This window comes from Pleurodeles waltl, chromosome 1_2, assembly GCF_031143425.1.
Source record: "Pleurodeles waltl isolate 20211129_DDA chromosome 1_2, aPleWal1.hap1.20221129, whole genome shotgun sequence".
Taxonomy (NCBI): Eukaryota; Metazoa; Chordata; class Amphibia; order Caudata; family Salamandridae; genus Pleurodeles; species Pleurodeles waltl.
The window spans coordinates 166,055,726-166,082,960 of NC_090437.1; the positions used below are offsets into that span (position 1 = coordinate 166,055,726).

The 27,235-nt window shown below is 45.1% G+C and overlaps 1 protein-coding gene across 1 annotated transcript in view; it reads left to right on the plus strand.

Moving 5' to 3' along the window:
* Nucleotides 1-27,235, plus strand: part of LOC138298608 (zinc finger protein 829-like) — a 154,922-nt gene that overhangs the window by 116,713 nt on the left and 10,974 nt on the right. Inside the window, exon 6 of the mRNA XM_069236888.1 lies at nt 10,148-10,237. Coding sequence (XP_069092989.1) covers nt 10,148-10,237 — 90 coding nt within the window. The remainder of the gene's footprint in view (nt 1-10,147; nt 10,238-27,235) is intronic.

Below are 27,235 nucleotides of genomic sequence, written 5' to 3' on the forward strand. Positions count from 1 at the left end.
TTCCTTCCAAACTGTATTAGACAATGCAAAGAGGCCGTAAAGCACTGAGTATCTCGGGCCAGGGTCAAGCTGCCATATTCTTTGAGGTAGTTGCAAGGAATCTTAATTCCCTCTGATTATAACTGCATTTAAGTTCAAAACACTTGACATTCTGACATTTGCGGAGTTAACATCAAGTTGGAAATTGTGTTATCCCTGACGATTGTTTATATGTAATTTTAATTTTAGCCATCAATGCATTTAAGGCACCATTTTATACTGAAGGATTGTTTTATTTCAAGATTGTTGGTCTGAAACTGGTTTTATATGCCAATAAACATTTGTGTGACTTTATGGAACTGCAGAGTCAATATGAATTTAGCTATGAATTTTCCTAGATGACTGCTTACACACAATTAAAATTTTAGATTTTAATGCACTTAGAGTACAATCTTACATTGAATTACGGTTTTATTTAAAGATGGTTGATCTAAAACCAATTTTACTATGTCAGTAATCCCGTGTGCGTTTTGTGTAAGATTTTAATTAATCAAATATAATAAACTATTACTTACTTATAGTTGTTACTTCACAACTCATTTAGGGGCATTATGTCTGTCTTTCTGTTCCCTGCATCTGTAAAATAGGTTTTTGGACCTGGCCTTCTCTGCAGGGTCACCCTCAAACATTTTGCCTTCCTCCAGCCTATTTTCTGCTGAATTTGTTTTTGTTGGCCCTAGGACACCTTGCACCTTAACACTGCTAACTAGTGCTAAAGTGCTTGTGCCCATTGCCTAAAACATGGTCAAATTGGGATATACACAATTAGCATATTGAATTTATCTAAAAGTGCCTTGTAGAGTATTTTGACGTATACCAAGGGCTTGTAAATGAAATGCTACTGAGGGCCTGCAGCTCTTTCTGTGCCACACACACCAAAGATGCCCTCTGAATCTTGTCCCAGGCACTGCCATGTGGACTTGGCATTTAAACCACCTTGCCAAGTCTTAAACTCCCTTTTTATTACATATATGTCATCCCTAAGGTAGACCCTAGTTAGCCCACAGTGCAGGGTGCTGTGTAATAAAAAGGTTGGACATGTACTTTTATGTTTTACATGTCCTGCTAGTGAAAACCCCCCAATTAAAATTGTCACTACTGTGAGGCCTACCCCTCTCATAGGATAACATTGGGGCAGTTTAATAAGCTGTAATTCTTAATTGAGAGGAGGGGGATATGTCATGTTTGGTACCTATGGAATTGTAATGCTAAACCCTCTTCAATGGTAAAGTCAGAATATTCATTATATTTTAAAAATGCCAGTTTTAGAAATTTGGCATTTTTCTGCTCTTAGCCCTCTGCCTGCAGTTGGTCTTAGGTCATATGACTGGGTGTAGCTGACAGACCTTGTGAATTCCTCCCAAATAGTCCCACAAAAGAAGGATTAGGTGTGCCTAAATGGGTCATCAACTAGTAGGATGGAAGAGTCGGAGCTAAACACAGTACCATTTGCACCTAAATAGGCTGTGCCGTGTCTCCACACAAAATGTGTAAGGGCCCTGTATTGTCACTGCAGCAAGCTTGGAACCAGAGCAAGGGAGGCAGGGAGGTCCATTCACTTCAAAGAACCTTACCAGAAATGTTTCCCACCTTCCAGAAGAAGAGCACCACGGTATAAAAATAGGATATTTAGACCTACTCTTCAGTTCACTACTCGACCTGTGAAAAGACTCTTAGAGGACTGCCTTCTGCTGTGACCTGCCGTGCTCTCTGCCAGACTGCTGCTGTACCTGTAATGGCAGTTTTTTCTGAATGGAGCCTGCCTTGAACCATCAGAGGCCAGTCCTGCTGTTCAGCCATGCATCTACACCTGCACCCAGGACTACCAGAAGGGACTCCACTGGCTAGTTTTCTGGCCTCCTGTTCAGAGCCACAGGGACACGACAACTCCCACCATCTTGAACCCGCACCTGGAGCCAGCCTTAGTGAGTCCTGAACCCCCAAGAGGTCTCCATCCTCTTCTGGAACCTTGGTTGTGTGCTTAAGGTGCCCAGATGGTCATTTGAAAAAACAGAGAACTTAAACAAAATTTGGCCAAAAAGTGCTCTGAGAACCAGGAGAAGACCGGTTGGATTGACTTTGCAGCTTCTTCTGCTGTGTTCTTCTCCGCAGCAGCCGTTTCAGCAGTCCTTCACCAAAGGGGTATCTGACCTTATGGAACTGTCTTTGGCTTAAGCCTTTTCCTTCGTCCCGCTGGAGATTTTCAACTTCCATTTTGCCGACTTAAGTGCTAAAGTAAAAGTCTTCACCACGGCTGTGCTCCATGGCCGTCCTACGAAGGCTGTCCCTCCTTTGATACTCCTGCAGCCTTTCCCCGCTGAACTCCTACGTTCTCAGTCATTGTGTCCAGGGTTGGCACTTTTATCTTTTAGATGCTGTTTTGAACCTTAAACTGTAAAAATTCATAACTCAAGTTCTATTGATTGGGCTCTTGTTTTTTTGTGTTGAATAGTTTATTTTAATTTGCTCTGTTTTTCCAAATTGATTTGAGATTTTTCTTGTGTTGTGTTTTCACTTTATTTCTGTTTGTGTGCTGCATAAATACTTTACATATTGCCTCTAAGTTAAGCCTGGTTGCTTTTTGTACAAAGCTACCCAGGGCTAAATACATGTTAATTTAGTGTAGTTCGTGGTTCATCCTACAAGTGATGGGGGCAGTTGCTTGACCAGGGCTCACACCTTGGTCAAACAACTTCCTAATTCCTCACATTGGTGTAACATGTGCTATCCAAACCTATAAGGTCTCTGAAACCTGAGCTGCATCTCAGCTGTTCAAATCTGTGAAAACTGTCTGCCTCTGTTGTCTATAGCCTGAGATTGTAAGTTTTGTGGAACTTTTATTTTGCCAACGCTACCTGTCCAAATGCAGTTTCAGTCATAAAATAACGCTTAAAATCTAATAGGAAGCAACAGGGTGGAAAAATTAAAGGAAGTGGATTGTAGAAGTAAAGAAAATGTTATATGCATTTAAAAAAAAAAATATAGACAGTGTAAGTTGCATGCGCTGATGCTTGAACTGCCTCTAACACTATAAGCTTTTTACACTAATTTAAGTAAAATTATATTTAAAAAGCATTGCTTGTCCAGCATTTTTAGGTCTCGCCTACAACAACGCATATGTTGCATGTGCTCTAGCTTGGGAGAGGTATTGTATACAGCAAGGGGCTTGCAATCCATCCATTGCTTAACATTTGTTGGCTTCATTGTCACTCTTATTTGCTGCCTTATAATTGGCCAGTACCTGCTGGCTTCTTTTCCTCTTCTTTCGCCCTCAGCATGGACCATTTTCTGATAGCTTCATCTTCATTGCTGGCCTTCCACTGATCACAATGTGACTGAGGCACTACTTTTATTTTTCTTCTTCCCTGTCATCCTTGTTGAACCTCTTGCCATTTAAAATTATGCCACAAACACTTCAAACAAGTTCCTTTCTCCTTGGAAATGGACATTTAGTGTGACAACAGATGTTATCTGCTTCTACTGTGACAACAGCTGTATTTTTACTATGGACATTGGCACAATTGTTTTATTTATGTAATAGGATTTTATACCAAATATATTTTTTCACGCATGGGGAGATTACCTGATTAGCTCGGAATCACAGGGTGTTGTGCTGAGCCCTAGCAAGCATTGGCAAATACAATAGGTCTCACCTTTGAGCATATAGTTTCTGTTATTGCCTTTTGTTCATGCTGTACAGCATAGGCGTTGCCTGTTTTGGTGATGATTTGTAGCTAAGCTGTATAGGAGTGTGGCTGATGTGCAGCATGGCCAACAATATTTTAAAAAGGACTATCCAGTGTTAATGCACTTTGTTTATTTGAAAAAAGTGCATTAGCCCTGACTGTGTCATTGCTCACTTTTTAAATTAGTTTTAGACACACTGTGAACCATCTGTACTTCTGTACAGCATGGCTACAAAATATTGCCAAAGTCAATAGCTCTCGTAGGCGAGATCTATTGGTTTCAAATGCTTGTTTTCAATGTTTTTTTGTAGAGGGTGAACCTCGAACATCACTGGGAATGTGAAGTCTTTCCAAGCATTTAAGCCAATCTAAGTCAAACTTTGTCCTAAATATAGCCCACTACTATAACATTTCTCTTAATGAGATCCCACCAAATGGACCCCAAAAGGAACTTAGCTTTCTTCCTTCACTTATTCATTCAATGCAATTGGCGAGGCGGTGAATGCACCACACCACTTTCAAATCTCAACAGTGGGCTCTGTTCACGGCCACCCTTTATATTCCAATACTTTGAAAGTACAAGAGCCACTTCAGGCCAAGATGCTGTTAAGTAGCTTTTCACATCAGCAGAAAAACATAAAGGAAATATTTACAAGCCCCTAGTGCCTCCTAAGTATCACTTTTTGAGTCGCTCTGGTGGCGCTATGCCCTGCACCATATTTAAAAGGTGGCGCTGAGCCACTTTTGTTTGCATTAAATAATGCCGATTAGCTACTTCTAGGTGTGATGCACACTTAGGAGTAACAAATAGCCATTATTGATTGTTTATGTGCAGGAAGGTACACCTTCCTGCACATAAACAATAATTCCCTGCAATGCAGACACCCTTGCACCGTGATGCAAGGATTCCTGCGTTGGCGATAGGCAACTAAATTTAGCACCAGCGCTAGAGGAAACACAGGGGTGTGCCGTATTTTTGCAAATACGGCACATACCTGCGTTTCCGAAGTGACGCAGCACAGCTCTGCTAATTTTGGCGCAGCACTGACACTTTCTTGTAAATATGCCCTTATATCTCTTTTGTCAGTGCCAATCACACACATACATGCATAGGCACCCCTAATACTTATATACACATACAATCAGATGCACCCACTGACATTCATGCACAACCACATGTATTCATGTGCGCCCACTTTAACCAAATGCACACGCTCATTCAATATCACACAACACACACTGAACACCACATGCTGAAATGGAAAGCTTCCTTATTCATCCATTTGCCTACCAAACAACAAAAAGAATTACAGACACACAAACTCAATAATTAAAAAGTGACCATATCAATAAATTAATACATTCCGTTTTCAAAAAGCTGTACTCATTGGCTTTGCTAGTGTTTGCTGTTCTTCCCAGCCTCCCTGATAAACTCCTTTCCCCCATCAACCAGGCAAATAGCAGTACCTTACAGGCAGTCAGTCAGTTTGGAACAATTTTATTTTCTGAACAGGGACCATATCCACCTCATTTCTTGCATTTTGCACCTTCCAGTGAGATACCGTTGTTAAATTTGAAATGCGAGTTCACAAATGGCTTTGATCTCCCATAGGATGCAATGAGTAATGGAAAATCAATAGGTATAATGACATCTGTAAACCTATATGCTTGGAATGAAAATGAACGCCAGGAAATATCCATGGTGTTGCAGCAGAAAGGACAACTCCCATCATTATTAGGTATCGCTGCTACATCCCGAGACTTATTGTAGCTCATTTGACATACATCAACCTAGCCCAAAAACAATACATTTAAGGAAGAGGTGATGTTATATCCAAATAACTGAAAAAAGTGTTAACTCTGTTTAGGGTTGAGTCGGCAAGAGCATATGCTAGCACATGCATCTTGCTTGCTAGACACTTATGTGAACAAAAAGGTGCTTGAAGCCCGCCAGTTCCTTACCTTTTGTTGGCTTGCGTGGCACTATCCTTTACAGGCTCGTAATTCACGACTGTAGGTCTGGCATCATTTTCGTTTCTCTGCAGAGCAGGGACCAGCGACTGATTGATTCTATGTAACCAGTGCCTGTCTGCTTCTTGTGACGTGATTGAGCTACCATTTTGGTCTTTTTAACTTTTGGTGCCCCACAGACAGAAGGCATGTGACTGGCAAAAGCGTGCCCAGTGGCACGAACAAAATTGCAAATTTTTATTTTCTATAGTTAACCTTCATTTATTTTGCCAACTCTTCTTTTTTGCACTTTGCCCTCATGCTTTGTTTTGTTTTAGCTCGTGGGAACTGTTCTCATCTTGTTATACATTTTGCAAAGCCATATTATGGGGGTCATTCTGACCCCGGCGGTCTCAGACCGCCGGGGCAAGGGTCGGCGGGAGCACCGCCGACAGACCGGCGGTGCCCCGCAGGGCATTCTGACCGCGGCGGTTCGGCCGCGGTCAGACTAGGAAAACCGGCGGTCTCCCGCCGGTTTTCCGCTGCCCTAGGATTCTGACACCCCCTACCGCCATCTTGTTCCTGGCGGGTCTCCCGCCAGGAACAGGATGGCGGTAGGGGGTGCCGCGGGGCCCCTGGGGGCCCCTGCAGTGCCCATGCCAATGGCATGGGCACTGCAGGGGCCCCCGTAAGAGGGCCCCACTTTGTATTTCAGTGTCTGCTTTGCAGACACTGAAATACGCGACGGGTGCCACTGCACCCGTCGCACCTTCCCACTACGCCGGCTCAATTCTGAGCCGGCGTCCTCGTGGGAAGGTTGATTTGCCCTGGGCTGGCGGGCGGCCTTTTGGCGGTCGCCCGCCAGCCCAGGGCAAATCCCAAAATACCCTCAGCGGTCTTTCGACCGCGGAGCGGTATTTTGGTGGGGGAAGTCTGGCGGGCGGCCTCCGCCGCCCGCCGGACTTAGAATCACCCCCTATGTCTTTGTTATGTATAATTTCCCTAACTATGTTTTAACACATTGTCGTGCAGTTCACCCCAATCCACCTCACCTCATCCTACGTCAGCCCACCCCACTCAATCCAATCAACCCCAGGCCAATCCAGTCCATCCCACTCCAATCCAAACCACTCACCCCAATCCATTCCACTCCATTCCGGCCAACCCACCCACTCCAATCAGCCCCACTCCAGTCCAAAACAATCTGCCGCACTCCAATCCACAAAAACCTTCCCCACGCTAATCTAAAACAATCTACCTCACTCCAATCCAAAACAATCTTCCCCACTTCAAAACAACCTGCCCCACTCCAATCGTCCCCACTCCAATCCAAAACAATTTGCTGCACTCCAATCTGCCTCATTTCAATCCAAAACAATCTACTCCAATCCAAAGTAACCAGCTCCACTGTAAAGCAATCTGCCCCACTGCAATCCAAAGCCATCTGTCCCTCTGCAGTCCAAAACATTCTGCCCCACTCCAATCCAAAACAATCTGCTCCACTCCAATTCAACACATTCTGCCCCCCTCCAATCCAAAATAATCTTCCCCACTCCAATCCAAAGCAATCTGTTCCACGCCAATGCAAAACAATCTGCCCACTCCAGTCCAAAACAAACTGCCCCACTCCAACCCAAAACAATCTCACCCACTCCGGTCTGCCCCACTCCAGTCCAAGACAATCAGCCCTACTACAGTCTACCTTACTCCAATCTGCCCTAAACAGTTGGCCCACTCCAATCTGCAAACCCCCAGTTAAGAACAGTCTGTCCCACTCCACTCTGCCCCACTCCAATCCAAAACAATCTGACATACTCCATTCTGCCCCACTCCACTCCAAAGCAATCCACCCACTCCAATCCAAAACAATCTGCCTCACTCCAGAATGCCCAATAAAGCCAAAAAATCTGCCCACTCCAATTTGCCCCACCCCAGTCCAAAACAATTGGCCTCACTCCAGTCTACTCCACTACAATCTGCCCTACTCTCCAGTCTACCCTGATCCAGTCCAAAAGTCTGCCCACTCCAATCCCAAAAAATCTGCCCCGCTCCAATCCAAAGCAATCTGCCCAACTCCAATCTGCCCCACGCGAATCCAGAACAATCCGCCCTACTCCAATGTGCCTCACTCCAATCCAAAACAATCTTCCCTACTCCAATCTGCCTCACTCAAATCCAAAACAATGTGTCCTACTCCAGTCCTTTACAATCTGCTCTGCTCCAATCTAAAACAATCTGCCCCACTCCAATCCAAATTAATGTGCCCCACTTCAATCTACCCCACTCCAATCTGCCTCCGTCAAATCCAGAACAAACCAACCCACCCCACTCCAATCCACTGCACTCCAAACCACCAATAAAACCATATCCACCCACTCAAATTAATTCCACCACAATCTAATCCAACACACTGCAACCCAATCTACACCACTCAAATCCATTACACCTGCCCACCCCACTCCAATCCTCATTAATCTACCCCACTCCAATCCACCCCACTCCAAACCACCTTAATCCACCCCACTCCAACCCACCATAATCCACCCCACTCAAATCCATCCACTCCAGCCAATCCATTTCACCCAAATCCAATCCACCCCACTCCAAAAATTCCACCTCACTCCAGTCCAACCCCCACCCCACTCCACTCCAGTTCACCCCACTCCAACCAACCCCACTCCACTCAAATCTCCCCACCCTAATCCAACCCACCTCAATCCAATCCACCCCTGCCCAATCTAGTCCACCCCACCCTACCCCAATACACTTCACCCCACCCAATCCAATCTACCCCAATCTGATCGACTCCAATCCACCTCATTCCAGTTCAATCCACCCCACTGCATCCAATCCTCTCCAATCCACCTCACCCCACACCAGTCCTATCCACCACACCCCACTCCATTCCACCCCACTCCATCTCAATCCACACCACAGATCCAGTTCACTCACTTAAATCCAACCACCCTACTCCAATCCACACCAACCCACCCCACCACAGTCCACCCCGCCCGCCCCAATCCAATCCCACATCTCATTTCAATCCATCCCACCCCACTCCAATCCAGTCCACCCCATCAGTCCTTCCATCCACTCCACCAACTCCAATCCAATCTACTTCACTCTACTCCAGTCCACCCCACTCCACCCCAGTTCAGTCCATTTTACTCAATCCAATCCATTTAGTCCACTCCACTCCAATCAACCCCACTTCAAACCAATCCTCCCCACTTCAATCCAATCCACCCCAGTTCGGTGCAATCCACCCCACTGCAGTCAAATCCACCCCCACTCAGTCCAATTCACCGACTCTAGTACACTCCACCCCACTTTAGTCCAGCCCACCCCACTCATGTCCAGTCCATCTCACTCCACTCCAATCCACCCGACTAGAATCCAGCCTGCCCCCTCCAGTTCAATCCAATCCACACACTCCAGTCCAGTCTATCCACTACACTCCCTCCCACTCCAAACAACCCCATTCTAAACCAATACACCCCAATCCACTGCACTCCAGTTTTATCACTCCAATCCAATCCACCCTAATCTACCCCACACCAGTCCACCCCAATCCAGTTCACCTCACCCTATTTCAATCAATCCCACTCGAATCCACCCCACTCCAGGTCAATTCACCCCACTTTCTTCCATTCCCCTCACTCTAGTCCAGTCCACCCCACTCTAGTCCAGTCCACCCCACTCTAATCCACCCCACTAGAATCCAGTCCTCCCCCTCCAGTCCAATCCAATCCACCACACTCCAGTCCAGTCCACCCCACTCCTCTCCACTCCATCCCACTCCAAACCACCCCACTCTAATCCAAAACACCCCAATACACTCCACTTCAGTCCTCTCACTCCAATCCAATCCACCCATCCCAATCCAGCCTAATCTACCCCACTCCAGTCCACCACAATCCAATCCACCTCACCCCAGTTCAGTCCATCCCACTGTAATCCAATCCACCCCAACATGTCCACCAACTCCAATCCACCCACTGAATCCACCCCACTATAGCCCAATCCAGCCCACCCACTCTACTCCAATCCACTCCAACGCACTCCATCCTATTCCATCCCCACTCCATTATACGCTACTCCACTCTACAACGCTGCAGTCTACATCACTCTCTCCACTGAACCACAGAACCCTACTGCCTCTACTCAACCCTATGACAATCTACTCCCCTTACTCCACTCTACAACACTACACCACCAAATCCATTCTACATCACTCCCCTCCAGGACACCCCCACGCCACCTATTTTTAGCCATGCGGAACAGCAACCACACTGATGTACAGCATGGTAAAAACACATTGCCAAAGTCAATAGCTCCTGTATAGTCGAGACCTATTGGCTTTCCAAGTGCTTGTTTATTTGTGGAGAACCACGTTATGATGAGTGACTTTCATCTTCTGATACAGAACACTGTTAACAGTTGCAGTATGATCATTTTTATTTTTCTAACAGCTTTTCCAGTCTTCAACACCGAGCCAGAGAGGAGCTTCATAGACCATGTCAAAGGTATGGGAGGCGAATGCAGCAGCAGTTCAGATACAGGTGAGGTGCGCTATTTTCATATTACACTGTGATGAAAGGAATGTACGACACTGACAGAGTTCTGTAAAAATGGAGATTGAAGTAGTGGCAGTTTTGATAGATCAATAAGTCCTGTACTGGCATTGAAGTCTACATTTCATCATCTTCATGTACATAAAAACTTGACACAGAAAGAAGAGTCCTCAATTTATGTACTCAGAGTAACCAACAAAGACATTTCATTTATCCTTTCAAGGAAGAGACTGCTAATAATGATTTCATGAAGAACAGTAAACACTTTGATTTGGGAGTCATTCCATTCTCAAGCTTCATTAAAGTAATACCAGGCCTTTTTTCTCCTGTGCCTGTGAGTAAGAATTTAAAACAACCTTGCACAACACTTAGGCATGTATCTTTCAAGGCAAATGTGGGAAACCTTATAGTATACACTTCCTTTTGCCAGAATCTTGGAAAGCTTGCTGCCTTGTGGATGGAGGGAAAACTGATTCACAATGGTGCTCAAAGCAAAAGAGGTACCCAGTGAACAAGACACTTGTTCATCTTTCTAAGGTGATTTGTTCAGTTCTGTATGTCAATTCTGTATCTCCATCATCTGTTCCAGGCTCCCTCGCCCTCCCACATTATAAATATATCTTTCACCAACCAACATGGACTGGAAACTTGCGTACTATATCAAACTTATATGTTGCTGTATTGGACCTAAGGCTTTGAGGGTTTTCTTTCTTTCATTTTTCATTAGGGGACAAAAACAGTTTTCCTTGGTCACTGACCCATTCTTTGCTGTGTGACACTTCTATCTAATTCACTCCGTTTTTCAATGTAGCCAATTAATTCCCCAATCTGTAATTTCATTCCTGACTGTCTCATGTCGGAGAGATCTCGATCATTAAAACTTAAGTGGCAGCTCCTTTCTAATGCTTTCGACTTATTCAAATCCGCCTCATATTGCCGGGCTTATTCATCTAATTTCTCATGGGCTTGTTCTGCACATCTTGTGATGGCTTTGCCTACGAACAGCCTGGACTGGAACCTTGTGTACTATATCATACTTATAGGTTGCTATTCTAGACCTATGGCTTTGGAGATTTTCTTTCTTTCATTTTTAGGTTGAGCCTAGGCATGCGCTGTCTCTCGACATGCTGTAATCCACTCTGCGGGCTTTGACCAAGCCCATCACTTATAATTGGTTCAAGCGTCTGCATTTCAAAATTACTGTTGTTTCTTTGGTGAATATCTTACATTTGTCCCGCCTTTTGGCTCTTTTTTCCGCGTGCAGACTGGCCCTGTTATGTGGATCAATTCCCTTCGGGGCATTTAAGTTAGCCACTACTTTTTTCTTTTGCCTCGGCTCCCTTTTTAGGGTGGTTGTGTTTATTAGCTTTCTGACGCGATAATACACTTCCTTTTCTGCTCTCCTCCCCTCAGCGCTACTCGCTTGTGACAGCAGCTGTTTCAGTAAAAGTTATTTATGCTGTTTAAATACCCTGCACACTCGATTTTTGTTCCATTGAAAAACAGGATTACAAAACCTGCCGGTGGAATAATTCAAGTAAAAAAATAGTAAACAGTAGATATGACCGCAGATGTCACTGGCATCAACTCCAGCCGCTCCGCATCATAACATTGCCAGCTGGCGTGAATCTGGAAACAAGCATTTGCAATGCAATCGGTCTCACATTTGCTAGAGTTAGATCTGTTGGCGTTGTAAATGACACTGTTTTTTACCCATGTGTTTTGGTTTGGAATGGAGTGGATGTATGTGGTGTGGCGTGGAATTATGTGGGTTATTTTGTGTTATTTAATAGGAAAGGCATCAATGGTGAAAAGGAATGCACATCCCTTTTGTCTAGACACAATTCTTATTGTAAAGTTAATCGAAGTTATGAGCTACTGTGAATACAATTGGATGGATATTCCTCAAAGACAATATCACAATTTGTGTCAATGCAAATAATTATGCATGTCGAATAAATATTAAACTCTTAAATGTACGGTCTGGGCTAGATACCTACCTTAATGTAAATCTCCATCAAAATATACCATCTCAAGTTTGGAATTATATCAACAATACATTATTTTATTTTATTCATTTACAAGATACACAATGCATAAAACCTAATACAAAAAATACAATCGACTAACTCAATCATTCCACATTCACATCGTGCTAAAACATCCATAAAATACAATACAGATAACTTAATACTCCTAATGACAAAACAATTTCTAAAACTACAAGTATAAATAAACACAAATCTTATTCTTTGTTTCGAATTGTCTGGTGCTCACATTTTACACCGCACCTGTTGCCCAAGTGTGAAAATTCTAACCAGTATAGACTGTTTTGATCGTTAATGCCAAACTATAATAACGGAGCACTCATATAAATCATGACACGAAATCAAACAAATTTGATGTGATTTACTATAAAGATTGGATAAGAAAAAACATAATCAGTTCAGTAAGAGGGCATATTAAAATGATCCTAATTATACAACCAATATGATTCAATGATTTGTTATCGTAACATAAGTGAAGATTGTAGTTTTTCTAAAACAAGTTCATGGTCGAATAGAACAATCAGCCGACACGTGTTTCGTCCCAGAAAAAAACTAGACTTCTTCAGAGCTGACAAAAAAGAACAGACGAAGTATCTTCAAACAACAATATGCATAAGTCAGAAAAATTACTTCATCATGAGCTTTGCATATTTGCATACCATGCGATTATCTGAACACCGTAATACAATTTACAAAACTATGGCTTATGCTCCAAAAAGATGTATAGCTTTTATATAAGAATCACACTCCGTAAATCCCAAAGAGTTTAGAGATCATAGGCCCATAGATAAAGAAGTGTACAGTACCAATAAAAGTGTTGAAAAATGTATCGAAAATAAGTGAAGGTAGCTACCAAAAGATGTTAGTTTAGTGTGACATAATTCCAAACCCAGCTTTCCAAGGGAAGAAAAGTATCTCCCATCGTGCCATAAATTAGATAAAATCAGGAGTTTCCGAATGCATGTAAATTGCAGATGCCTGGATGCTATTCCACCTACAATGAAATTTGTCAGACCAGAAAGTAGTGCCAAAACATTTTGCTATTTCTTGCAGTATGTGTGACTTTGTACCCAGAGGTAATTCAACTATTTTGACAATTTCATCTATAAGGGAAAATGGCCCCTATGGTAACATTAAAAAACGGGAAAGTTATTTCTCAAGAAAGTAATAATTGTATTAATCAATATCTTGATCATAAAACAGTAAGAAACAAAGTGAAAAGACTAGTGGTGATCAGTGAGGTGAAGAAGGTGGTAGGTACTCAAACCTTTGTGATACATGTGTACAAATTACAAAATAAAATGTCTCATTATATATATACACAGCCCATATATTCAAAAGTAATAGGATATGAAAGGGTCATGTATTATCTGTTGACAGCGTTTTGATCCTGTGCTCATAAGGGATCATCTTCAAGACTCTAGTTGATATTCAACAAAGTAAACTGAGGGGGGGGCACACTCAAGGGGACATATCACCTTTTTTGGCTATCAAGTCAAAAATGTCGCCTTCAGAGATGAATATTCCACACTCTTATATCACTAAAAAACACTCACTCTCACATACCAGTAGTGTCCAATATTAATTTAACGTAATCAAAACACAATCAGTACCACATAAGTAACAGATTTTGAAGAGCTTTAATACCATATGTGCTTTAATACCATATGTGTGAAGAAGACATCAGTTACCCCCAGACAGGCAATAACATAGCATTAATCATTTCTGTGAACTGTCTAGGCAACAATTTAAAAAATATAAACAGTTTCAGCATATACACAAAAACATTTGTTTTTAAAACACAAATGTTAAAAATGTTTGTAAACAGGGAGAAACACATGACAATAGACATATGTCATTTTCCACTAATAATCTGTGCAAATCATGTTCTGAGATACATGATAATCATCTGTTGCATCACAATGTTCATCAGATTTATTTGACAAAATACGTTGAAGCATTTCACCAGAGTGTGTTGATATTAACCACCTTCTACAGGACACAAATCCAAATATTATCTCCCACTCTTAGACCCATTAAAACCAACCTTTAAAATTTGCCATCCCTATTCAGCATCCATATCCTAATATTATATCCCAATATTATGACCCAAAAAGGATGAGATTCTGTGTAATTTTATGTTTAACTTAAAATTCTGGAGGAAATTCAATGGTAAGCACAATTATGTTATTTCTGTCTTGTGATCAAACAATTAAAATCAAAAAGCATCCTACCTATGCAAGAGAACTTAGTCCTCCTTGATTTTTATTATATCACTTTCATAATTTAGGAGATAGATAACCTCGTAGATTGGAGGCAACTTCTGGGACATATGTATTATGAAACAATCTGTTAAATTATAGAGCATCTTAAGTGGACTCTTCTTTTTACCTTCTGGATAGTTCTTTTTCCAATCGCAAATTCACGGTTGCAGAGCTGAAAAATTGAGCTCTATAAGTATTAGCTTCCTCTGCCATTTGCGTTTGACTCTGTAAAATTGCCATACCTGTTTAGACTTTTAGAAGAATGGGTTTTGGGCCCATTTACATTAGATGGGTTAATCTATTATATGCAGCCCCTAGGGCCGGAGGGAAATTGAATGGCAGAATATCTAAGGGTTTCCCGGTGAAGAGAAGGATTTGCTAAGGATGCCCCGTCGCTGATGTTATTCACACTGGCAATAGAGGCCCTGGCTCTGTGTGTGCGTATGGATGCACAAATATGGGGATGGCCTGGTGCAATTGGATGGGAGGAGCGTATTTCATTATATGTGGATAATATCCTATTAAACCTAATGCACATGGACCAATCAGTGGTCCAACTGAGAGACATCTTTAGAGTCTTTGGCACACATTCCAGATTTAAAATCAACTGGGACAAATTACTTTTGTACCCGGGTGGAGGATGGGAAAGAAAAGTAAAATACCACTTCCAGTCCAAATAGAGCACAAAAAATGTAAATACCTTGGGATCTGGATCACAAAAACTGCACATGCCCACTACACGGCCAACATGTTGCCTCTGCTGCAAAGGCTAGAGGGAGATATAAAACATTGAACTAGGCTACCATTGTCCATTATGGGCCAGCCAGCCATGTTTAAAATGACAGCATTTCCCCGGTTCTTTTACGTTCTCCTAAACTCCCCCCACAGAATCCCAGATACTTTCTTCAATAAAGTGGATGCACTGGTTAGGATGTTAAGGGCAGCCTCGCATAGCCATGAAAACACTCCAGCGTAGTAAATTTGAGGGAGGCATAGCTCTGGCGTACATTCGAAAATGCTATGAGGCATCAGAAGTGGGGTGGTAAATGACTGGGCATACCAGGAATGGCAGGACCCAGTGTTTCACCTAGATTGAAAGGGTATGGGAAATAAGAGCTACCTGCACAAACTATATGGGAGGAAACTAGAGACACAGGTGGGCCCTGCAACAAAAGCAGTGATTGAAATATGCTGTTAACTAAGCAGGGAATTGAAATGGGAGAAACGACTGACTCCTAGAATGCCATTATGGGAAGGTACTAGCCTGCAGTTGGTGGCTGTGAGGAGAGACTTCCGGGGGTAGGATGCTATAGGGCTCTCCGCATTAGCAGATGTGTGGGACGCGAATGGAATAGTGCCATTGGAATATAAGCTGCATAACACACAGTGGCTAAGGTATAGGCAACTGAGAAATGCACTTCTGGAACGCATACCATGAAATGAAAAAAATTAGTGTCTACTGCTGGACAGTCGCATAAAGAAAAAAATGGTCTCAATTGCATATGGCACCCTAACGAGGAATTTGCAGGGCCTGTTAGTGCAATTACAGGAACTCTGGGAGCAACACTTTAGTGAATTAGATGAAGAGGATTAGTTGACCACACTAGGGTTCCCTGATGAAGTCACAGCTAAAACCAACTACTGCCTGACGTAACTCAAGATTGTCATTAGGACGTATTACACAAGGGTACTACTCGATAAAATAAAAGAGCAGACCACCCACGATGCCCGAGAAATTGTGGATCTGAGGGTACCCTGCTGCATATGCCATGGGAATGTGCCACACTGAAACACTTTTGGGAGAAGGTGGGTAAGTCAGTGGAAGATGCAGTTGGGGCACCACTGAACTTGCAGCCTCACATTGCTCTACTGGGTACTTGAGAGCCCATTGGTTTTACTAGGTGTCAGAAAATACTGATAAACATGGGATGCGTGATTGCCAAGAGGGACATAGCTCAAAAATAGGGGGATAGGTCCCCTCCCAAATATGACAAATGGGAAACTGGGATGGAGTGCAGTAAAATGTTGGAAAAAGAAATATATAAGGGGAGGGATGGCTGAAGGCATTTGAGAGAATATGGGATGCCTGGAAAATGCAGAAAATGTAGAGAGGGGGTAGTAATTACTGTTGAAGGGGAAGAGATGAGGTGAACCAAACAGCCCATGAGCAATAACTCTGAGGGAGAGAACTCCTACTGGCACAGAGAGATGTTCCTTGCATAGAGACACATGTCCTTTACCCGATATTGATATGGGGTCCTAGGAGAGATGTGAGTTTTGCTATTCTGTTCCCTAACTCTTGCTTGTTTTGAGCCCCCGGAAATGGAAAGTATGATTCTCAAATATACTGTGTGGTTACCTATTGATGCTCTCTATTTGATGCAAAATTGTTCAATGTGTTGAAAAATAATAAAATAAAAATAAAATAAAATAATAACAGTCTCCCCAACACCACAATTTATTTATGAGTTCTGAAAATATTTAGGGTTTTGTCTCAAATACACACTGTCAATATATTAATTCATCCAGGAAAAAGCTTCTAATTTAGAAGGCTGAGCTGCACACAGGAGAGCTACTTACAAGTAGCCAGAGAGCTATCAGTAGTTCACAAGCTACTCATTGGAGAAGCCTGCTCCATCATCTATGGCTGGCCCCTTCCACCTCAAATCATTCTTGCTTTTTGATCAGAATCCAATCGCCTGGTTGTAGTGGATGACACTGAGGCCCAGATTTAAGAGGGTACTTCAGGGGCGCCTTAGTATCATTTTTTGATGCTAAGGTGGTATTTTCCCCATGCTATGTTTACAAAGTGGCGCAATGCATATATTGTGCCATGTTGTAACCATTTGTGCTACATTATGCCTGCGCCAGGCATAATGTATGCAAAGGAGGCGTTCCCCTAATGGGGAGACGAAAAAATGGCACATAGACATCTAAGAGATTTGTTTGCATCATTTTTTTCAGCTCTTTTAACACCTGCTCAGAGCAGGTATTAAAAGGGGGCAAACCATTGTTTACAATGGGCCCTTATGTAATTTCAGGGTTAGCATCAACATTTGGCAGTACATCAATAACATCAAAAACATTTTTGCTATTGCACTCAATCGTGCGCCATGGTGCACTGTATCTTAAATACAGCACACATCTGGTGGCCTTTGTGTCCACAGCAGTGGAAAACGAACTTAGGGGTTTTCCACTACCAGGACATATAAAGCACACAGGTACATGTCCTGCCTTTTACCTACACAGCACCCTACCCTATGGGTTACCTAGGGCCTACCTTAGGAGTGACTTATTATTTTTTTTTAAACATCTTTTTATTGTTTTTTGCACATCTATCAACAGCAATTGCAGTTGGTCATAATAGAATTTAGTTGATCTAACATAACATTAATCGTAAATAACAATAACAACTTAGGTCTGGTCTCATCCACAGTATTCGTTTTCTACAAAGCGCAGCTAAATCACATGTTATAGCTAGTACCATAATTAGCAGTTGATGGAAACCATCCTTTCTTTTGCATCTTTCTTGTGAGTGTGTCGGGGTTCGAAATACAATATCTTCTGTTTATGTGTGTATGCACCAATTGTATATTTTTACTTCCATGTAGGGCATACATGCACTGTCTAAATTTTCGTGGTGCTACCAGGTTTCATGGTGGGCGCTCATCGTTTTTAACCTCCAATTTGGCGACAAATGTTTCCTAGGCATCACACCCAGTGTGCTTCTGACCTTCATCCAATAGCTTACGTAGTACCTGATATTCTGTGCGTGCCCAGTGCAATGTTAAGGCACGCTACGTTTTCAGATCTGGTACTTTAGGGCCTTTCCAGTTCATAGCAATCAACCTTTTGTACATTAAGAAAGCTAGGTCTGCAAACCTGTGTATGTACTTGTGCTTTTTATCCCTTTTCCTAACTCCCAGTAAACAGGAGCCGGGATCTGGCGTGACTATAAGGTCTGTTATATCTGAGATATCAGCCACTACCCCCGCCATTCCATCTCCAGGGGACACACACCCAGACCATATGATAGAAGGTGGCTGATGGGGAGCCACAGCGAGGGCAATGAAAGTCAGCTCCAGGAAACACGCGTTTCAGCCGCGCAGGTGCGAGGTATGTTTGGTGTGTGTAGTTAAATTGAGCGTATCGAAACCTAGGGTTTCTTGACACTCTGCGGTGTGATTTAGGGCCTGTGACCATTCTTCAGATGTTAGCTGGTTCGGTAGAGCAGTGTTCCATTGAGTTCTAAAGTTTTCTAATCCATTTACAGGGAATGTGTTTAAAACTTTATATGTATTTGTTATGACTTTGGTTTGATTGTCGTATGACAACATATGCTGCATCACTGGAGAAATAATAGATTCCTGGTCCCCCGATGACCACGCCTTCTTATTTAAATGGCATATAGAATAATATGCTATAAATTGTCCCGTTCCCACTGAAGTGAAGTCTTTTATAGATTCAAACGACATTAGCTTTCCATTCTTGAAGCAGTCTTCCCACCGTTAGTATACCCGCCTCTGCCCAAACTGCAGTGGGATAAGTGCCAGCTATATTCCCCTTTCCTGGGATTTCTTCCAGTGGGATAAGGGGGGAGTATGGAATCCCTTTTGGATATACCATGTCCAACATTTGTGCGCAGCTATCATTAATGGGTTACCGGATGGCCCTTTCGCTAAAGTATTTGAGAGCCCTGTGATCAGTGGCTTGCTATGTAGCTGTTTCATGATCCATGTAGATTCAGCCGACTCGGGTCTGTGTATCCAGTTTAGTATCCACTGCAGGTGTGCAGCAGCAAAGTACAATTCAAAGTTTGGGGCTCCCAGTCCGCCCTCACTTAATGGATGCTGTAGAGTGGCAAGAGCCACTCAGGTTCTGCCTCCTCCCCAGTCCCAGTAGCGCTGCATTTAATTCACGGTAGAACCTTTTAGGCACTATCACCGGCAATGCCGCAAAGAAGTACAGAAATTCGGGGAAGTAGTAACATATTCGCTATCGCCACTCTGCCTAGTGGCGATAGTGGTAATGCACACCAGAAACGTAGAGACTCCTTTATAGAGTTCAGCGCGCACCCCAAGTTGCCATCCCTCAGGTCGCTAGGCTTGTGGTATATATGAACTCCCTGGTACTTGAAGATGTCAAAGCACCATTTCAAGCACCCTTCTGGTGCAGACTCCCTGTTCTGAGTGGGCCATTCGGTCAGTGGGAACACGCACGACTTATCCCAGTTCACCTTCAATCCCGATATCCTTCCATATTTCTCTAATAGGGATATCACCAATGGCATGGTTTCACTTCCCCTTCTCACGTAAATCAGGGCATCATCCGCGTATAGCGAGACTATGTGGTGGGTTCCTGCACTGAGCACTCCCCAACGCTCCTCCTCCGCGCGCAACCTAGTTGCCAGTGGTTCCATCGCGATGGCAAACAATAAGGGAGATAGTGGGCAATCCTGTCTGGTGCCCCTTTCAATAGGGAAGCTGTTTGATACAATGCCTCCTGTCTTCACTCTGGCTCTAGGTTCTGCATACAATGTCTGCACCCACCTTATGTAGCTAGGTCCAAACCCCATACTCTGCATCGTTGCGAATAGGTAGTCCCACCCCAGTGTATCGAATGCTTTCTCAATGTCCAGCGACATTGTCACATTTTCATGTGCCTCTTGTGGAGTATCCCCTATTATACTCAGCAGCCTGCGAATATTAAAAAATGTGTTGCGTTTTGGAATGAAGCCGTTCTGGTCTTTGTGTACTAAGGTGTGTATTATGGGAGCTAATCTATTTGCCAGGATTTGGCCCAGTATTTTGCAATCTAGATTTAGTAGCGAGAGTGGTCTGTATGACTTAACATCTGTAAGGTCACGAACCTGTTTAGGCAGGACCACTATCAATGCTTCTCGCTGTGTCTCTGGGAGTAATTTGTGAGACCACGCCTCTTCAAACACCTCCAGCAAGTGTGATTTCAAGTGTTTGGAATAAGTAGTGTAATATTCTATTGGCAAGCCATCTATTCCTGGCGCTTTATTTCTGGACATCTGTACCATGGCCGCCTCTAGCTCTTCCATTGTCAGGGGAGCCTCTAATGTCTCTTAATCTGCTTGTGACAATTGTGTTAAGTTCTCTCCTCTTAGAAGGGTCCCCAATTGCTGGGTAGTGCATGATGCCCGTCCCTTGTATAAGCCTGTGTAGCACTCTTCAAACGCTTTGTAGATTGCTTCCTGACTGGTGGCCATGGTTCCATCTGCCTGTCGTATAGCCCCTATGGGAGCTTGCTGGTGATCCTCTTAGAGTAGCAAATGCCAGCAGTCTCCCTGATCTATCTCCTTCTGTTTGTAGTCGCATTAAATAATACTTGTAGTCATGGCGGCGGAGCCTTAAATCCACCTCATTATATTTTGAGCGTATGTTCCCAAGTTCTACCTGTGATGCCCCGTTATGTGCCGCTGCGATTTCCAGCTTTCTCATCTCTTTTTCCAATGTGGTAACTTCAACATGTAGCGAGCGCCTGAACCCCATCTGGCAGACAAACAGTGCCCCCGAACAATGACTTTGTGTGCATCCCACTCCATCGCTCTTGTATCTGTGGAGCCCTTGTTTATTTCCCAGTAGTTTCTTATCATTGTATTTAATTCCTCCCTGAAAGCCTGGTCTAGGAGAGCCTCCCTTTGCAGGCGCCAAGTTGGGATCGCAGATCGTCTCCTTCCCCATTGCAGCGTTAACCTAAGTGGGGAGTGATCGGATTACGTTTTGGCCAGGTATTCCTCGTCCTTAACTAGGGAGCATATCTCGTGGGTACCCCACATAATGTCTATCCTAGTGTGTACTTTGTGGGGTATTGAATAAAAAGAATATTCTTGTTGCGTTAGGTGGCTTATGCGTCAGAGATCGCGTAGTCTCAAGTCCCCTGCCCATGTCAACAGTGGACCAGTAGCGCTTCAGTGTGGTAGTCCTCTCGGGGGCGGGATAGATCGATCAAGTGTCATGTCCGGTGTGCTATTGAAATCTCCTCCCCACACGGCTGGTGCCTCTGGATTGACTGGTAAGGCTGATGTCAGAGTATGTAAGAATTCAGGCAATACGCTATTAGGGGCGTAAATACCTATTATCGTGAGTTGTCTGCCATCCAACTGCCCCTCCATTCCCACATATCTGCCCCCTTGATCTAGTCTGTGTGTGTGTTGGACATATACGGTACCCTCTGAGCTATTCACACCAATACCCCCCTAGCATAGGCCGAGTATGATGTGCCTATAATCTGTCCTCCCCAGCGCCCCCTTAATACTTTCAGATCGGCCTCTAGTAAGTGTGCCTCTTGCAGGATGGCGATGTGTATCCCCTGGCGCTTAAGGCGGGTGTTTTACCCTGCGTCGCCATTCCCCGCACGTTCCACGTAATTATATTGTATTCATGCATAACGTGGTTTGAAATCTACACCATGTGTTTTTGTACCATCTTTGTTTATATGCCCTGGAGTGAACCGCCAGCACACCCCCCTCTATTTTTTCCCATTCCTTGCTTGTAATATAAACTAACAGCTGCACCAATCTGTCTCGTTGTTTGAAAAGACCTAATAAAGATAAATAAATGCAATCCCAACCGCCCCCCACCCCAACTAGTCCCCCCAACTGTGCTGAACTTGCCTAGTTCTAGCCACCATCTGTATAAAAAAATACACATCACACTTCTAATAGAAAAAAGTTGTATCCATACGGATACCTTCTGGGGAGGCATGATAGCAATAGGAGGTGACCCTTATATCGGGCCCCCACCTTTGATCAAAAAAGAATTTATGTATGTCAGCACCCCCGGGATGCACCGGCTCCACCAACACCTCAAGTGCAGTATTATGGCTTACTCATATATAAATTGAACGAGCCGGCCAGCTGTTACTTATATGCAAAGGCCGTGTCCTACTTGTGCAGTCTGGTCTTTCTGCGCCAGTGTTACATGATTGTACCACAGTGTCCGATGAGGGATAAGATCGCTTCACCCCACCCTCTTCCTGATATCACAGTGCATCCGCTGATTTGGGTGTTAACTTCGGACCTCTTAGCGCCTCCAGTATCGTTGAATCGGAACTAGCTGAATCCGAGTCTGTGTGGTCACTTGCGTTGGTGCGCAGTGCGCCGAAGGAGTTTTGTGTGTGCAAAGTCATTTCCTTCAGTACCTTTGCACTCTCAGCCGCTGCTTGCTTTACGGAGGGTTGTGATTTAGAGCGTTTCCTGGTTCTCCTCCATACTGGTAATGTAATCCATTCACCGCCATCTACCGTGCCCTCCCGGGGCTGCGCCAGCCTCTTGGCATGCAACCATGTCCACGCATCTTCCGGGGTGGGGAAGATATGCGTTTTATCCTCTGAAATCACTCGCAATTTAGCAGGGAACATCAGGGCATACTTAATGTTATGTTCCCGAAGTCATTGTTTGATTTTCAGAAAGGAATTGCGTTGTCTCTGTACATCTTGAGTGAAATCGGGGTAAGCAGTGATAAATGAGCCCTCAAGCTGGATAGGGCCTTTGTTACGAAAGTGTTGCAGTATTGCGTGTCGGTAGTTCAGAAACCTTGCTATTAGTGGCCTAGGCTGCATCCATGGAGCCGGCGGTCTCCCCGGTACTCTGTGTGCTCTTTCCACTGAGAAAAACTTTGACGGGGCACCAAGCATTACTTCTTCGATTAACCATTGTTCCAAAAATAGTTCTGAGTTTTGTCCTTCCGATCTTTCGGCAAACCCCAAAAAGCAGACATTATTGCGCCGAGCTCTGCTCTCTGCCTCTTCCGTCCGTCGCCATAGGACCTTCACCTCGGATTCCAAGCGACAGATCTGTTTTAGATTTTTTAGTGCTAGTGGGTTGAGCCCACTCATCGTGTCTTCCACTGTACCAACTCTTTCTGTCAAGTTACGATGATCCACTCTTAACAGATTAAGATCCTGGGACACTGTATCGATTCTGTTTTCTAGTGAGGATTTGGTGTCCATTATAGCCTGCAGGATTTTCTCAAATGGAGTCGAATGGGCTTGCAACATAGTTTCCAGCGACGATAGACTGGGCGTTGTTTGCTGTTCACCTGATGATATCCCGAGCGTGGACTGCTCCTGAGCTTTGGCTGCCTTAGATTTCCCTGCCATGATCACTGTTTTGCGACACTCCGCTGTGATTTAGTTGAATGTTTCAATATGAGTAGTGCACATTGATTTCCATAGGAGGCCTGTTCCTTCAGGTCGACGTAGGGTTGCTCCCTGTGCAGGTTTTCCGGCTACACGGTAAGAAAAGTCTCTGCGATTTTTGGGAGGTTCCTGCCACAACAGTACTACTACTGACCTTTGCTGCCTTCACCCTGTTCACTCTAGGCGGCAGCAGTAGCCAGTGCGGAAGCTAATATCACCATCAGGCTGCTTGCTCGTGTGTTTGGTTCGCGGCGTCGAGGGGGGTAGCGTCCCAATTCAAAAACCAAGTCCCCCCTCCAGCTCCCGCCAAGACCCAACCGCCTGTCTCCTGCAGCCCGTCGCTTCAACTTTGGCTTCGGGCCCCTGGACCGGTACTTGTGTCTTGAGGGGTGTAGTAAATAAAGGTCCTCAACCCCACTGACTCCCTGCTGGTCTCCCTCCCCCCCACTCTCCAAAGGGGGGTCCTCTGTGAGATCACAGCTGGCGCCTTCACGCTCCCCCAGAAAAAGCAAGGGGAAGCAGTTGGAAAAAAAAAAGGGGGGGAAATGGGGCAGAGGGAGGCCCACTCTATCCACTCGGTCTCTCCACCGGTGGGCCCCCTCTCAGCACACCGCTCCCTCAATAAGGTCCAACTGTGATTGTCCTGGGCCCTAGGAGCCACCATGTTCAGGTGCCCCAGCATCCCAGGCAAGGGCCGGCACCACACTTCAACAAGCGGCTGGCTTCACTCATGCGGGGGGCCCTCCTAGCATCTGCCGCACATCTCTCGGCTGTCCTTTGTGCTTCAGGTGATTACGAACAGGCCTCCAAGGTCTGGTAGCCCGGGGCCGGCTCTTCCGGAAGCGCCACGTGGCTCCGCCAGGAGCGCCGCATGGCGTCTGCCTGAGGGGGGGGAAGAGGAGGGAGCGAGAGACCAGGGGGGCCGCTAGGGCAGTGTCAACCCCCCCACCAACTCCCTCCGTCCACTCACCACACCGGCTGTGTTTTACTGGGCCCGATCGTCTCAGGTGTGCTGAGCGAACAGACCCGCCTCTTGGTCCTCCTTGCAATGCGAGGTCCGGGGACTCTCTTTCCGAGAGGCCGCACGCGTCCCGCAAGCCACCGGGAGCCGCCCGCTCCTCGCCGAGTCCACCTCAACACACCGCCAGCACCCCTGGAACTCAGGAGGACAGCGCCCGACCTTTGGGAGCGTCTCCGGGGGCGCCAACCAGGATGTTTGGTGGGCCCGGGACGGAGCCTACATATCAGGCATCTGTCGTGGCCGCCATCTTGGCCACTCCCCCACCTTTGGAGTGACTTATATGTGGAAAAAGGGGAGTTTAAGGCTTGGCAAGTACTTTTAAATGCCAAGTCAAAGTGGCAGTGAAACTGCACACAGTCCTTGCAATGGCAGACCTGAGACATAGTTAAGTGGCTACTTATATGTGTGGCACAATCAGTGCTGCAGGCCCACTAGTAGCATTTAATTTACAGGCCCTGAGCACATGTAATGCACTTTACTAGGGACTTACAAACACATTAAATATGCCAATTGGGTATGAGCCAATGTCACCATGTTTTAAGGGAGACAGCATATGCATATTAGCACTGGTTAGCAGTGGTAAAGTGCTCCGAGTCCTAAAACCAGCAAAAACAGTATCAAAAGGTGGAGGGAGGCAGGAAAAAGTTGGGGTGACCACCGAAAGGCTGTCAGGTCTAACATGTGTCCCCCCACCCCCAGCTGAAAGTGGGGCGAGCTACCCAACCCCTTGGGAGCTCTCATTGCTAAGGCGGAAGTATCTGTATAGACCATCAGTATTGGTGTGGTCAGTCCCCGGGTGATGCCCCACTGTAAAGTCCACCCCCTGTAGGGAAATGGACCACCTCAAGAGTTTAGGATTTTCACCCCTCATCTGCATGAGCCATCCGAGGGGTCTGTGGTCTGTCTGAACCCAGAAGTGAGTCCCAAGCAGGAAGGGTCTCAACTTCTTCAGTGCCCAGACCACAGCAAATGCTTCTCTTTCAATTGCACTCCACCTCTGTTCCTGTGATAATAGTCTTCTGCTAATAAAGTCTACTGGTTGGTCTAGGCCCTCCTCATTCAGCTGTGCTAGGACCACTCCTATGCCATGCTCTGAAGCGTCTGTCTGCACAATTAATTCTCTGGAGTAGTGGGGGGCCTTGAGCATGGGTGCTGTGCACATGGCTTCCTTCAGGGAGTTAAAGGCTTTCTGACAAGCCTGTGTCCAATTCACCACTTGGGTTGCTTCTTGGATGTGAGTTCTGATAAGGGGGCCACTATGGAGCCATAACCCTTAACAAATCTTCAATAGTATCCGATGAGACCTAAGGAGGCTCTCACCCCTGTTTGAGTTCTAGGTTGTTGTCAGGCCTTGATTGTTTCAATCTTGGCCTGGAGGGCCTGCACCTTGCCACCATCTACTAGGTGTCCCAAGTACACCACAGAACCCTGCCCAATCTGGCACTTACTGGCCTTGATGGTCAGGCCTGCCTGTTGCAGGGCCTGAAGCACCTTCTTGAGGTGGAGCAGGTGTTCCTACCAGCTGTAACTATAGATGGTGATGTCATCTAGATAGGCTGCACAGAAGGCATCCTTGCCAGCTAGGACCCCGTTAACTAACTGTTGGAAGGTAGCGGGGGCATTTATCAGTCCAAAGTTCATGACCCGGAACTGGTAATGACACTCAGGAGTGGAAAAAGCTGATCTTTCTTTTTCCCCTTCAGTCAATGCGATCTGCCAGTACCCTGACGTGAGGTCAAGGGTACTAAGGAACTTCGCAGTGCTTAGCCTGTCTATGAGCTCATCAGCTGGGGGGATGAGGTGAGCATCTGTCTTTATGACAGAGTTGGGACCCATGTAGTCCAACCAGAACCTAAGCTCTGGCTTGGCACCTGGAGAAGCAGCCTTGGGAACCAACACCACTGGGCTGGACTAGGGACTGCTGGACTTCGCCATCACCCCAAGAGCCAGTATCTTGTCAACTTCCTCCTTGATGCTGGACCTCACCTTATCTGACACTCTGTAAATGTTATTCTTAACAGGGGGACTGTCTCCTGCGTCAATGTCATGGACACACAAGTATGTGTGTCCGGGGTGAGGGAAAACAGGAAAGGGAACTGCTCCAATAACTCGTAACAGTCCCCTCTCTGATCTAGGGTCAGGGAGTCGGAGAGATTGACACCCTCCACTGAACCATCACCTTCTTTGGCAGAGAGGAGGTCCTCTCCCATACCCTCATCTGTCACCAGAAGCATGCTGAATTCAGACCGCTCAAAATGAGGCTTCAGTATGTTTTGATGGAGCACCCTTAAGTGGTTTATAGGGGGCTTGAGGTCCACCAAGTAAGTTGCCTACCCCTTCCGCTCTCGAACGGGCCAGTCCAGCGGTCCTGGAGAGCACTAGGCTCTATTGGCTCCATTACCCATAGTTTGTCTCCAGGTGAGAATTCTACCAGAGTGGCCTTTTGGTCATACCATTACTTCATCACCTCTTGACTGGCCTCAAG